The 15,346-nt window shown below is 37.0% G+C and overlaps 1 protein-coding gene across 4 annotated transcripts in view; it reads left to right on the top strand.

Moving 5' to 3' along the window:
* The first annotated feature begins 755 nt into the window (after positions 1–755).
* The window catches only part of Rasal2 (RAS protein activator like 2), a 346,050-nt gene continuing 331,459 nt past the window's right edge, over positions 756–15,346 (top strand). For all 4 annotated transcript variants that reach the window (XM_026388446.2, XM_026388445.2, XM_026388444.2 and 1 more), the window contains exon 1: positions 756–1,041. In XM_026388446.2, coding sequence (XP_026244231.2) covers positions 840–1,041 — 202 coding nt within the window. In that variant the 5' untranslated portion in view covers positions 756–839. The remainder of the gene's footprint in view (positions 1,042–15,346) is intronic.

The raw sequence follows: 15,346 nt of genomic DNA, 5'->3' as shown, positions 1-15,346 counted from the left end.
CGCAGTACCACAAGGTCTGGGAGACGGTATTTGGAAAGTAGGCGGGCCCGGCCAGATGAATAATTCGGTGCCCGATTTTTCCTGCCTTCGGTGGCAGTTCCTCCTCCGCTTCGTTACTCGACTGCACACGCGGCCCGGCTCTCGGCCCTCGATTGCTCCGGCCTATCACCCTGGGATGCCGCCTGCCGCCGCCGCCACCACCGCGGCTGCCGGGCTTGTGGAGATCCTCAGCCGAGTGGGAGCCTGAGCCCGAGCCGCGGCCCAAGCCGTAGGCTGAGAGTTGGGGGGCGGGCCGGCTCCTTCCGGAGCGGGGAGCTGAGGACTGGCGGGCGAGAGCCCGGGGCCACCGCCCCCCTCAGGCTGAGGGAGCGGGCGCTCGCAGCCCCTGAGGCGGCAGCGGCGGGAGCCGGTCAGAGGGGGCGGCCCCTGGCGGCGACGCCCCCGAGCCCAGCCCTGCCCGGCCCCGCCGCATCCTCAGCCCGAGCCTGGACTGACCGCGGGAGACGCCCGCGGGGACTGGGAAAGGCGTCTCTGGGGGGGGCGGCAGGGCGAGCCTCGGCGCCCGAGGTCTTCCACGTCCGCGCCCCGAGCGACCCACACCTGAGTGCCGACCCACCCCAGCCGACCACGCCGGACCCGCCTCCCGGCCCGAGTCCCTCCCTCCGGCTGCAGGTGGGCTGCTGCGCCCGGGCCGCGGGCAGTGGGCGGCAGGGAAGCAGGCGAGCGACGTTCGCGCCGGCTGTCGCCGGGTCCCAGCCGCTGCCGCGCCGTCCTCCCTGCGCGCGGACTGGGCGCGGAGCCGCTCCAGCGCGGCCACCGCCTCGTCCCTCCGGGGCACCATGGAGCTCTCTCCGTCGTCCGGAGGAGCCGCGGAGGCGCTGTCCTGGCCGGAGATGTTCCCGGGGCTGGAGTCCGACTCGCCGCTGCCCCCGGAGGATCTGGACGCGGTGGTCCCGGTCAGCGGGGCTATGGCCGGTGGCATGTTGGATCGGATCCTCCTGGAGTCCGTGTGCCAGCAGCAGAGCTGGGTCCGGGTGTACGGTAAGGACCCCAGGCCGCCTCTCTGGCTGGTGTTTCTTGTCTTTGCCTGAGCTTAATTTTCGTCCCCCTAGTCCCCCCCCCTCAGCATCCCTTTTTGTTCTGGGGGTGGGCTTCTGACAAGTTTCTCGGATTACCACCTGGCCATAGACGTGACCCAGAACGATCTTTGGACCTCTTCAGGCTCCCTCAGTGAGTTTGAGGAGTTGAGTTTTCCAGGTGATTTCTTCAAGGGAAATAGGTTTGGAAGAAGCCATGAGGCCAACTGAACAGGGTTTCATCTCTTGTTAAGAGAGGCCGGACTGGAAATGAAGACATGAAAACGCATAGTAGATAAGCTAATAAATGAAACAATAAAACCGGTACTAAACGCCAGATTATTTGGAGGGAACAGATTTGTCTATAACCCTTTCTGAACCTCACACTTAAAAGGCAGCCACTTATTTCAATGTGCGTGGATCACTTCAGATTGCACTACTTCTAGTCTTCATTGTGAAGTGACTGGGTTGCCACTCAGCAGGTTAAAAGTGATGAACATACTAAAACTTTTCCTTTCTGCACACCTAGTAACCACCTTTTTAATTAAAACTGAGTGGTGAGACTCTTGTGGCAGCATTAAAACCATGCTGGTTTTGAAAACTCATAGCCCAAGGACTTATAGTCTGGCATCATGGTTTAGTTGTATCTTTCCATTTCAATATTTTGGAAAGCTGTTTATCACTTAGCTCACATGATCATAAAAGACATTAGTAATGTAGCTGAGTATAAAATGGCAAATTTGAAGCACCTGGGATCAAACACAACATTGAGATACTATTCTGCAGTTTTATGCATCTAAGCCTGTAGAGATCAAGTATATTATGTCTTTTTTTTCCCTTTCCATCCCTGTGAACAGGGTATATCTTTATTCTTTGAGAGTGACCATACCTTTAGAAGTTGTTCTTCTGGATTTCAGTTGATTTCAAGACTTCATGCCTATCACTGTTAGATCTCAGAACTAAGAGTCTAGGCATCTGAATTCTTGACTCGGTGCTACCACTTTAGCCTCTGATTCCTAATCTATAAAAGGAGTAGACTGTATTAAATGATCTCTAGTGGCCCTTTGAATCACAAATATCAGCAAATCTTCTCATAGCCAGTTCTTAGAAATTTGTATATGTACCACTTCATATTTTGCTGGTTTTTTTGGGTGTTTCTCAATGTTACTCTATTTACCTGGAAGAATTATAGCAAAAGTGGGAGATGATGCAAGGTTACCCAGTTCATTCTCAGTAAATTAGATTAAAAACTTTGCCTGATTTTTTTTCAACTGTCTGCCAATCCTATTTAGCTGATCGCTTATAACCAAAGGTTGATGAGAATCTGAAAATGAATATGAATTAGAAAAATGCTGCTAACTACAATATACTCTGTTCCTTTTTATTCTTGTACACTTCTTTGGCATACTGTCTTTTAGATGATATTATGGTAAGAATATGTGATAATCAGTGTTTCAGAACTGTCTAGACCTCAGTGTTTCAGGACTTTCTAGACCTCACAGTAACTATCATTCTTTGCATGTAACTCATGTTTTTGTAGTTGGTTTTAGGGCGCGTGTGTGGGCGCACGCGCCTGCATACAAAATGCATATTTATCTATACGTACATACCCCTCACGTATTTTAAAGAACTCCAGAGATTGGGATCCTAACCTATCCTGTACATCTGGGGGTTGAAAGTCCACTTAGCAACCTCACATCTAGTAATTGGTATATACATGCTCAGATTCACCCATAAGCATATATGTACAGTGCATTCTGTGCCAACTTGCAGAATTTCCATTGCATTGTTACTTTTTTCCTACCATCCCCATCAATTAACCAAAAGTTGTTTTTATTTACTGTTTACTATAGCCATTTTCCTTCCTCTAAGGCAGCTCATCCTGGAAACTACTTTGTCTTTAGTTTGTAAATATTCCAGAGCTATATGAATGACTCTTGTCTGTGTTCTTAGCTAGTTTTTAAGTTGTCCATTGTATGATTATTTTGCACAATCTTGAAGCAGAAATAGAATGTGAAAAATCAACTTGGGGAAAACTAGTTTATTGTTTTGTTTGTTCAAAACCCTGTACTAGATTGCCTTTTATCTTTTGGTTTATTTCAAAAGTTTCTGTTCTCTCAATTTCTCTATATTCATGTGCCTGTATCATGCTGCTTTATTACTTAGGCTTTGTATTATGAAAAAATAATTTGTTAATGACTACTTAATGTAACTTATTTAACTGTCATTCTTATTCAGAAATTAACATTTTCTTTTTCCTTACACTGAATTACTACTAAAATAGCCATTTTGTGTGTGTGTGTGTGTGTGTGTGTGTGTGGGCGGTACCAGGGATTGAACTCTGGGGCACTCAACCACTGAGCTACATCCCTAGCCCTATTTTGTGTTTTATTTAGAGACTGGGTCTCACTGAGTTGCTTAGTACCTTGCTTTTTGCTGAAACTGGTTTTGAATTTGTGATCCTCCTGCCTCAGTCTCCCAAGCCACTGGGATTATAGGTGTGCGCCAAAGCACCCGGCCAGGTTGGTTTTTAAGATGGGGCATAATAAGGAGTCATATTAATTGCTGCTGGCTATACCTCATATCCTCTGCAATATACTTCTCATTTAAATTATTAAACAAAACCTTCCCAAGAATATCCCCAATAGAAACTTTTAGGAACAATATTTTCTTAGTTTGCCTCACAAAATATGAAGACTAGGCATTTTTCACTTTAGTGTTGATAGGTTTGGCTCTTTGGTTGATAATATATCCAGAACTTTTTGTGTTGCCATGATTTGGAAAACTACTTTCGGATATGTTCAGAACTTTCTAATAGCTATATCTATATTTAGAAGACAAATGGATGCTCATCTTTGACACATGGTTAAGAGAAAATATGCTGTACTGTCCTTCATTTTCCTTTATTTGTAAAATGTTTCATATGATAATGAATTGTGCCCATGCTCTTCAAGACTACAAAATTTTTGACATCAGAGTGTCTTGTTTATCTTGCCACTTCCTTCATTGTCACCATGTCTAGCAGGTTTTAGCAGGTTTGAGCCTTGTTCAAAGTAGTTACATCAATATCTGTTGAATGTTGATCCATTCTCTTGACCATTTTGATCTCAACCTGACCTTTCTTAAAATTTTTATTAATTCTTGTCGCACTAGGGATTGAACCCAGGGGTGTTCTACCCTGAGCTACATCCCAGTCCTTTTTATTTACTTATTTTAATTTTGCCACAGGGGTTGCTAAATTGCTCAGGCTGCTCTCCAACTTGTGATCCTCCTGCACCAGCCTTGGGAGTTGTTGGGATTATAGGTGTATGCTGCTGCACCTCACTAACCTGACTGATCTTATGGGTGGTAGAGTAGCTTAAACAAAGGCATGCCACAAACAGCTAAATATGGATGCAGAATCCAAGAGCATCAAATGCAGAACATTTTTCAGATATTTATAGCCTCAAAGCAAAGTCAATTGGCTGAAAAAGCTCAGCAGCCTAGCAAAAGGAAACGGGAGCGGCAAAGCCAGCCTCACTGTCTGTGCTTTCTGGTAAACAATGGGAACATTAAAATTAACTACTTTACCATGAATGGATGGTGAGTGTTGGACATTTTTGGGGAGAAATTTAAGACAACTGTCTCTAAAACTCACTTCAGTGGAGCTCTGCACTCATCAGTATAAAAAGTAAAGTAAATTAACAGATAGGCTCTTGAAGAATTAGAGGGCAAGTTACAATAAAGTTAGTACAATAAAGGTCAATAAGAAATTTTGTATTCCTTAATCTTAATATTACTAGGACTTAAGTTTTTAATATAACATCAACATTATTACTAAGCTGGTGTGCATCCATTGCTTTTAGATGGCAAAGGAACCTGTTGGAAGTTTTCTAAAGGCTTGTTTCAGCAAACACAAGAAAGAAAAATTAACCATACTTCATAAGATATCATATAATTCCAGAAATGTGACAGTAGGAATCTGGTAAGAATTTCTCTTGACCTGGATATGAGCAGATGGAATGAAAGTCTTACTTGGTTGTAATGCATAGGGCTTATGCTCCAGAAAAATCAGACAAAGGATGATATATATATATATAATATTATATATATATAAAATATATAATATATATTGCATTTCTAGAGAACGTTTTCTTATTAAAAATGTCACATCCAGTAACAATTCCAAGAAGTTTTTTCCCCCCCGCTCGGAGCGGGGCAGTATGAATTAGAGCTGACTAACTTGTCTTACACAGAATGTTTTTAGTTGGACACAATACCTTTATTTTTTTACATGGTGCTGAGGATCGAACCCAGCCCTTGCACATGTTAGGTAAGCGTTCTACTGTTGAGCCATAACCCCAGCCCCACAGAATGTTCTTAATATAATTAACTTTGAGTGCTTCACTAAGAATATTCATTCTTACATGTCTTAATTGTGCACCCAGTTTTGTAATGTATAGATAAATAAAATTGTTATTTTAAAAATTTTGACAGTATCTTGTTTATCTTTCCACCTTCATTGTCACCATGTCAACCAAGACAGTTTCATGTGCTCTAGCTAATCGATTGATAGAAGAAAATCAGTGAATATGTATCAGATATAACCCCCAAAACATTCCTATTTAAATATTTCCTCAATAATGTTAGCCTTTACAAATCGACATGAACCTTTACAAATGAGTAATAATATTTTAGAAGTTTATGAAATCTTAAAACTTGAGTGCAGTACTTAGGATGTAGCATAAGCTTTGAATGTTGATACATTAGCTGCCTAAGATTTCCAAATTTTATATGCATAAAGAGTTCTTTGAAATCAGAACTTTCAAGAATGCCTAGGCATATAATATTCACTTTAAATTATTTTAAGTTTGATTAGCTCCATTTTTTTCTTCCTTTGAGAGAACTAGAATGTCTCATTTACATTGTGTGTTCTATTAAAGTTTGTAGGTAATGGATAATTTCTTTCATAAAATCTTAGTATATTTTTATCTTCTGTCATGTTGGTTTATTGCTGCTCAATTTTTAAGGAATATTTTTCATTGATTTGAATTATACATCCATAATACCTTTTCCAAAACCATTTGGACTTGAGTGTTTGAGTATTAAAAATGTGTTTTTTAGAGAAGGAATATATACAAGTAACATAAACCCCCCTAGTGGTGTCTGGAGCAACAGCCAGGAATCATTTGTTAATAGTTCTACAATTATACAAATGAATACTTAAAGTGGTATAAAGACTATAAATAGCTTTATGTCAGTGCAGGTCAGATATTGGTGCCAGAGAAGTTGTGAAAAATGCTTTGGGTTTCCCAAAACCGAGTGTACACATTAAAAAAAAATGTATAGTTGTGTCCTATCATGTTGTATATTGAATGAAATAAATTTCTGATCTTTTTTTCCAAGGAAAAGGAATTCACATGACAAAGTTAGGTTTCAGAGATAAAAATAGTGTCAAGGCAGTGGTTTCTGATGCTTTGTTCTTTATTGGAAAGAAGAATGAGGTAAGTTGAAGCAGAGAGTTTATATAATTGTTCTTTGCAGTTGCTCTTTAGTAGCACAAAGTGATTTGATCATCTTTTAAGTAGGTGAACCACAAAAAAGCCTTCAACTAATGACTGAGTTAATCCAGAAAAAATTTAGCTGTTTTCTCCCTTGTCCCTCCCTTTGGAAGAACTTTTAAGTAACTAGAGAGGTGTTTGGTCTTGTTAACCAGGAGGAGGAGTTTGAAGTATGCTGAAGGCACTACTGAAATTACTTCACCCTGCCTTGGCAGAGGGCTAATTGCTCTGTGATGTTTGTGAAAACACCTTTCTTCCCAAGGGCTATCAAGTACTTCTCAAGACCAGTAGGTAGAGAACTCTATGAATGTAGTCTATTTTTTAGTGAGAAGGCTGCCATGAAGAAGCATATGATAAGCAAATAGAAGGAAAAGAGAAATCCTGAGACTCAGTGTAGTTAGTGTTTAAAAAAAAAAAAAAAGCTTAAAGGCATAACTCCTGTATCATAGTCTAGCAAATGAACTTTTATCTTCCTTGTCTTTTACAGTGTGTTCAGGTATTAGGAGACTTGAGTTTTACCCTTCCTTACCAGTGTTTCAGTTTTCTTTTGTTTCCAAGGGTCTGATTTAGATCCTGATTGGATTTTTATTTCTTCATAAATTGCCTTCGACACTGGTCTAGTTCTGTTCACATTGTGTCACCTTCAGTAGGCTTTCTGAGTAGGTTTCTCTGGTCTGAGCATTTAGTAATACTTGGCAGATTCTGATTTGGAGAGTGAAATTTTGGAGAGGAAAATTTAACATAAGGCAAGAAAACAAAATTCAAAATGATAATACAAAAAAATTAAACTTTAAAGTCAGTAGTCCTAAATATTTTTTGAAGCAGCCCTTTATATTGCTTCATTAAAAAACTGGCTCTTGAAATTTAGCTTTTTCCCCAAAATTGGAGATAAAATTCAGTATGTTGGGATTAGAACTCTTAACCTCAGATTCTTTAGCCTCCTGATTTAGCTTGTAGATCTTACTGCTTTCCCTTAGGGAGATGGCCTATCAAGGCTAAGGGTCAGGAAAACTTGACAGTGAGAAATACCAGATTGTTAGTTTCACAGTCTTTAAGGGAAATGCTGGAAGTACCATTACCTAGGTAACAAAAAACAAAATGAACAAAACATTCACAAAGTAGGAGGATGAGAATTATCTCAGTGACCCTTAAGAGATAGACCAGAAGACAGATTAGATATTTTTCATCTGTTTTTTCCCTAAGTTCTTTAGCCATAAATTCTTTATGCTGTGATTGAAAGTGAAGTTTAAAGGAAATTTAAGTGAATTGTGTGTGATGCTTTGAACCCTGGATAAAACCTAATAGCATTTTTACCATTCCCTTTAATATCTTTTTTTAAACATTTTTACTTGTAGATGGACACAATACCTTTATTTACTATATGTGGTGCTGAGGATCGAACATAGTGCCTCAGATGTGCTAGGCAAGTGGTCTACCACTGAGCCACAACCCCAGCCCTGCTTTAATTTCTAATATCCCTGATTCATATCATTAAAATTTAATAGTTTTTCTAATTATTCATATAATCCCTGTTTAATGTAAATAAATGAAAATCCAAATAAAATCATTAATCCTACCTCTCGGAGATAACTATTCTTTGTTATTTCTTTCTGTGTATATATTTGATATATCATGCTGCACATACTTTATATCCTGCTTTTCTATTATGTTAAACATTTTTTTCAAATATACTTTTTTAAATCCTTTTTTTTTAAAGAGGGAGGGAGGAGAGAAAGAATTTTAATACTTATTTTTTAGTTTTTGGCGGACACAACATCTTTGTTATGTGGTGCTGAGGATCGAACCCAGGCCGCACGCATGCCAGGCGAGCGTGCTACTGCTTGAGCCACATCCCCAGCCCCACAAATATACTTTTTTAAAAATAGGTAATGCATTTCTTTGTCTCAAGATTTAAAAAGTATTAAAGGACATACACTTTAAAAAATTTTTTAGTTGTAAATGGACACAGTACCTTCATTTTTATGTAGTGCTGAGGATTGAACCCAGTGCCTCACACATGCTAGGCAAGCACTCTACCCCTGAGCTACAGCCCAGCCCTATTAAAGGATATTTGATGAGATGTCTCTTTGTCTTCCGGCCCCCCACCTCACGTTTGCTATCTGGTAGGCAATCATTGTTCCTTCCACACGATAAACAATTTGAAAAACAAATATGAATAGCTAGATAGATGCCATAACTATGAAAAATGAATAGCTAGATAGATGCCATAACTATGCCATAACTGGGAACAAAGTTTAAAAAATGCAGCTTTATGTTTTTGTGAGGTTAATGAAATGACTGGAGTCAATTGGCTAGGAGTTCTGGGTGTCAGGAGACAGTTTTTAATTGCTTTGGATTGATAGTTATAGTTTTTACTGTTTTTATGTATTTTTCTCCATTTTTGCATATGTAAAAACCTATTACAAGCATTGATTTGATCTCTACCTTGAGTTATTCCTTCCTTCTTCAGACCCCCACTTCGTTAACATACCTTGGATGTATTTTCTTGTCAGTTTGTAAAAAGGTTCCTCATTCTTGTTTTGGCTACATAATGCCTAGCTGAATCATAATTCATTTAAACAGTCCCTAAGTTACTTGTTATAAGTGATGCTTCAATGAATAATCTTGAGGCTATCATTTTGCTTATATGGAAGTATATCTGTAAGACATCATAGAATTGCTAGGTGAAAGGTATATATACAATATTGAAAGATATTGCCAATTGCCTTTCTTTACATCAGCAATATACAGGAGTGCTGATCGAATGTTTTCATGTTTAAGAGCCATTAATTATATCCTTTTCTGTGAACAGTAAATATCCTTTGCCTATTATATTGTTGTTGGGTCTTTTTGTGTGTATGACTTGTCGGAATTCTTAATATAACTGTTAAGAGCCCTTTATCCTCAATTAGTTGCTGTATTTTTATGTCTTTTGACTTAAGGTGTTTTCCCAGAAATTACTCTTATGTAGGGGCTGGGGCTGTATCTCAGCGGCAAAGCACTTGCCTAGCATGTGTGAGGCTCTAGGTTCCATCCTCAGCACCACATTAAAAAAAAATTTAACAAAATAAAGGCATTCTGTCCATCTACAACTACCTAAATAAATAAAATTACTCTTTACGTAGTTGAATATAGTAGGTTTTTCTTTTTTTTGGCTTTTGATTTTTGTCATAATTAAATGGCTATGCCTACTTTGAGTTTATAAAAAAAATGATTTGTCTAGTTTCTTTAGTTTCATTTCTTACACTTTAATCTTTGATCCATTTTAATCTTTAATCCATCTTTCTGGAATATGAGAGAGATAGATTCAGTTTCATTTTTAAGTGATATTTCAAAGGTAAAAAGTGACTCCTCTTCGGATTCAGTCTTAAAAAGTGCACCAACTTGCCCCTAACCACAGGACCAAGAAGGTTGACAGACCCATCTTGGTTTTCTTCTGAATTGATTCTTTGTGTTCCAGAAAACCATGAAACTTTTTGGTTGAAGATTCACTTATTGGTCCAAAAGATGTTCTTTCTCTTTCATATGTTTTTCTATTGACTGTTTTTCATTTATTGAATGATCCATCTTTCCCCCACTGACTTAAGATGATTCTTCTGTACTGTACTAGATTGCCTTTTATCTTTTGGTTTATTTCAAGAGTTTCTGTTCTCTCAGTCTCTCTATTCATGTGCCTGTATCATGCTACTTTATTACTGAGGCTTTGTAATATGAAAATATAATTTATCAATGACTATTTAACAACTTATTTAACTGTCGTGCTCATTGAGAAATTAACATTTTTTTCACAATTTTTGTGTTGACAGTTTATTGTGTTTGTGTAAAGTCTTTGAACTGAACCTCCATTTCCTTACACTGAATTCCTAGAATATGAAATGTTTTTTTAAAGGACTTAGTGCAAAATTGGTGCAACTTTCCTGTAAAGCAGTTCTTGCTATTAGCATATGAAAGTACATTTCAAGTCTTAATACTGTGTATCTGTTTTCAACATATTGAAACTTTACATAAATTTCATTACTGAATGCCCAGAGTTCTAATGCTATAAGGCTGCCCTTCAAAAATGGAGTTATTTTTCCACTTCTTTTGATTAAAGGCGTATTTCTAAGTGGATGAGTGAAGGAGTCTAGAGTTAAAGCAGTTGGTTTGCTAAATATCGAATCTGTGACTGCTGGCCATATTTATATTAGATTCTCTAACTAAAATAACCTTACACAGACCCAAAATGTTTTCTCTGAAAAGCACGTGGTTGGTGGCAATCCTAGAAAAAAAGAGCAAACTTTAAGAGCATACTAATTTAATTTATAACAATGGTTTTGAGCAGTTTGAGAATGAAAGGAAAAAATAATTGCATATCTAGTTAACATTCTAGAGGTTTGTAGGAAATTTTGAGTCAAATTTGGGCAGAATATAAAACACGAATATCTTGCTTTATAAATAAGAAAGACATGAATGATATGAATAACTATTTTTCTTAGATTTTGAAGTATGAGTTACTGATATTTTCTTGTTGAGCTCAGTGACAGCCAGTTGTAGTCCTCACATATTTTTTAAAGCTTATGGAAGCATGAAATCGCCATTGACAACATTGCTAATTGCTGTTGTTGTAATTGGGGTTTGATATCAAGAATACACTGAAAAGGTGACGATTACTCTTGTTTTCAGTTTGTTCTTGTTAATAGAACTTTTTTTCAGTCTTATGTGAAATTTGTCCAAAAAGAATAGGATTTGCACTTATCAGGGCAATGATAGTATAAAATGTATCCTTGCCTGGCCTCAAATTATTTGTGCACTCCAGTTTGTATTGAAGTCAGAGTATCCACAGTTCAAGATTTCCCACCGTGGTTCCCTTAGCCTTGACTACTTACAATTTTACCTGTGTTTGTGTTCAAGAATGATCCTGAGTAGGAAATACAAGACTTTTCTAGTGCATGTTATTTTAAAGTGGGTCAGTTTTGTTCAAGTGATAGGTAATTAGTCTGTATCAATGTGTGGACTTTGAAAAAGATGGGCAGTATGTTAGCTACCGATTAATAAATGATGTTTTAATAACTAAAACAATGACTTGGCCTTTAGTATTTTCTAATCAAGACTTCATAAGTTTTCCTTTTATAGAAATTAAAATTTATATACTTATTTTTGAATCTAATTTGGTTACTTCTAATACAATTCTTTCCTAACCATGTAGTGATTCCTATTAAAATAGATGTTCCAGAGGATTTATTGTTGTCTGTTTACTGTTCAAGTAAGAAAGTGTTTAGTCATTCTTTTGCAAGTTCAACCTAAATCGGTTTAAGAGGACATTTTTAGTTATTTGCTTTTTAGGTTGCATTTTTTTCTTATTAGAGATTGTCATCCCAGAATGTCACCTTAAGAGAAGCTTTACTTTGTAATGTCTATTGACCATCTGTTTCTTTTCCTATAGCTTAACTAGCAATAATACTTTCCCCCTATATAACCAATGATATTGTTCCATTTACCTGTGAGCACATATAAAAGTATGTTTTTACAAAGTTGTCTTCCCCCCTACCTCTCAAGATACTCTGCATTTTTTTTTCTTTTGGCAAAATTAAGAAACATGGTAAGTCGGTTCCCCATTTTATTAAATTACCCTGTCTCTTATCTAAGTTGACAATCACACTTAAACAGTGCAAAGTAGAAACAATATCACACAATATTTTAAATAGCATATATATGTAATGTATTGAACTCTGGGGCACTCAGCCACTGAGCCACATCCCCAGCCCTATTTTGTATTTTATTTAGATACAGGGTCTCACTGAGTTGCTTAGTTACTGTTGCTGAGTGAGGCTGGCTTTGAACTTGTGATCCTCCTGCCTCAGCCTCCCAAGCTGCTGAGATTACAGGGTGTGCAAAAGTAGAATTTTTATGCTTTTCTAAGTCATCTTAGAATTTAGAAGTATGTCTTACCTCTAGCCTTGCTGCCTACTTTGGGGTCATATAGGTAAGAACAGATAATTGAGTTCTTCATTGGTAAATGCAGGAATAAAAGTGAGCATGCTACATAGAGTAACCAAAAAATTCTTTTGCATTCTTTTTTTTTTTTCAAAACTTGTACTGGGGATTGAACTTGTCTACCACAGAACTATATTCCCAACTCTTTTTTTATGCTTGCTATTTTCCATTTTTTGTTTATAGCCATCCTATTAGATGTGAAGTGGTATCTCATTGTTTTGATTTGTATTTTACCAATCATTAGTGATGGTGAGCATCTTTTCATGTGCTTATTTGCCATTTGTATTTGTTCTTTGGAGAAATGTCTATTCAAGTCCTTTTTGAGTGAATTTTCAGTATATTTTTTCAGATTAGTGGTAGTATTGTATATATTAATCTTTACTCAGTCATAATAATATGCATGATCATAAATATGACAAGTAAAATTCTTTGAGTGCTTATTATGAGCCACTTTTCTAAGTGCTTTATGTCTATTTAATTTTCATAACTGTTTTAATAGGTAGATAGTATTACTATTCCCATTTTATAGGTAAGGAATTGGAGGCATAAAGATACAAAGGAACTTGCCAAAGGTTATACCACAAGTAAGTAGCTGATTTGGGATTTGAATCCTGGTGGTTCCACTTGAGTCTGCTCTCAACTATTATACAGTTTGGCTCCTTACAAATAAAAAAATCCAATTATAGAAAGCATTCAGTAAATCATAACAAGGAAAAAAATGTGTTACTCTGGACCCTGATCCTATAGTTTACCTATGAATTTTATATAGCACCATTACTACAAATTAACGTTTGTTATTTTTGGATATGCTTTGAATGTGATTTTTTTCCTGAATATCTTTATAGAATTGTTCACATTTTATTAACTGTAGACAACTATATGTGGGTGAGTAGTGTGAATATTTCTTTATTTAAAAAAGGTTAAACAAAGTCTGTTCTCTAAAATGTATGTATTTTTAGCAGTAATACAGAATATGAATTTTTTTCCTATTAGGTTTTCTAAAATGCCCTTTAACAGAGACTGCCTTCTAGACCTGTTACTTAAGTTTGATCACCTTGGTTAGACTATTGATATTTAGGAGATCACAAAATCTTAGATCATGAGTTGTATTCAGCTGAGGCATAGCTCCATTTACTCCAGGATTTATGTTTCAAGTTGCTCTACATTCTAGAAAAAGAGAATCCACTTTGACAAGAGTCTGACTAATCCAAACACTGATTCGACTTAATCAAATAGAATATATTTTAGGACACTTATAGAATTCACATGCTCCTCTCTAAAAGACCAGGAGCACTGTGACCTCCTGGTGGACCTGGTTTCTTTTCATCTTAGATCCTCTTGAACTTGGCTATACTTTATGGCACACATGCTCTCTAATTTATATCCCATGCTTAATATTTCAAGGACTTGAGACCTAAAGTATGATTCATACACAGTAAAGTGTGTAAGTCAGTTTTGACATAACTTTCTTACTAATAGGTTACAGTTCTTCAAAATTTGTAATTCTGTTGAGTTGGGGCCAATTTAACAGTGGGAAATTAGAATCTGACATTCTGATCAATTCATGTCTTTTTTTAAACAAGAGTTTAAATATGTAATTTGTTATTAAAAGTATAATTTGATATATATTGAAATATGAAACCATCACCACAATTAAGGAAACAACATCTATTTTGTCTGAAAAGTTTGTGGCCCTTGTTAATGCTCCCTTCCTATTCCCCCTACTCCCATACCTCTTATCACATCACCAGACGATCATTAATCTGTTTTCTGTGTTTATTGATTAGTTTAGGTTTTCTAAAATTTCATATAAATTATTGTATGATATATAAAATGCTGATTTCTAATCTGACTTCTTTCATTCAGCACATTTTGAGATTCATCCAGATTATTGCATGTATCAATAATTAATTCCTTTGTCTTGCATGAATAGTAGTCTGTTGAATGGATATTTCGATATTTCATTATTTATCAGCTCACCTTTTGATGAACATTTGGGTTTTTTTTTGTTTAGTCCCCCCTACCCTCTCACAGCACTAGGAATTGAATCCAAGGACTTGTGCATGCTAGGCAAGTGTTCTGTTTCTAGGTTTTGACCGTGCCAGATAACATTGTTGTGAACCTTTGTTTTGTATAGACGGTTGCTTTTTTCTCTTTGGCAGATATCAAACAGTGACATGATTGTCATATGATCGGAATATGTTTTTACATTTTAAGAAGTGGCCAGATTGTTCTCCTAAATGATTGTATCGTTATCCTGCAGTGTATGTGAGTTCTAATTCTTGTTAATGTTTGGTATGGTTGGTCTTTAAATTTTAGTCATTTCAAGAGAGGTGTAGTAATATTGTGGTTTTAATATATACATTTTTTCATCTAATGACCATTGTTATTGAACATCTTTTCATGTGATTAACAGACATTCATGTATCTTTAGGGACATGTTAAAATCGGAATATATGACTTGTATGAATTCTTCATATATTTCAGATATGTCATCTATTGGAGATTTGATTTACATTTTGTTCCATTTTTGTGGCTTGTGAGAATTTTCCCAATATCCTTTTGTTACTAATTTCTTTCTTGATATAGTGCTGGGGATTGAACATAAGGCCTTATGCATGCTAGACCAACTACTCTACCACTGAGCTATACCCCCAGCTCTTATAATAAGTAAATAAAAATTTGTGGTCAGAGAATATACTTGGTTTGACTTGAATCCTTTTAAATTTATAGAGACTTGTTTTTATAGCCCAGAAT

Source organism: Urocitellus parryii, chromosome 9 (assembly GCF_045843805.1).
Source record: "Urocitellus parryii isolate mUroPar1 chromosome 9, mUroPar1.hap1, whole genome shotgun sequence".
Taxonomy (NCBI): domain Eukaryota; kingdom Metazoa; phylum Chordata; class Mammalia; order Rodentia; family Sciuridae; genus Urocitellus; species Urocitellus parryii.
Note: the sequence above shows the minus strand (reverse complement) of the source record. Positions and strands in the feature narration are given on the sequence as shown.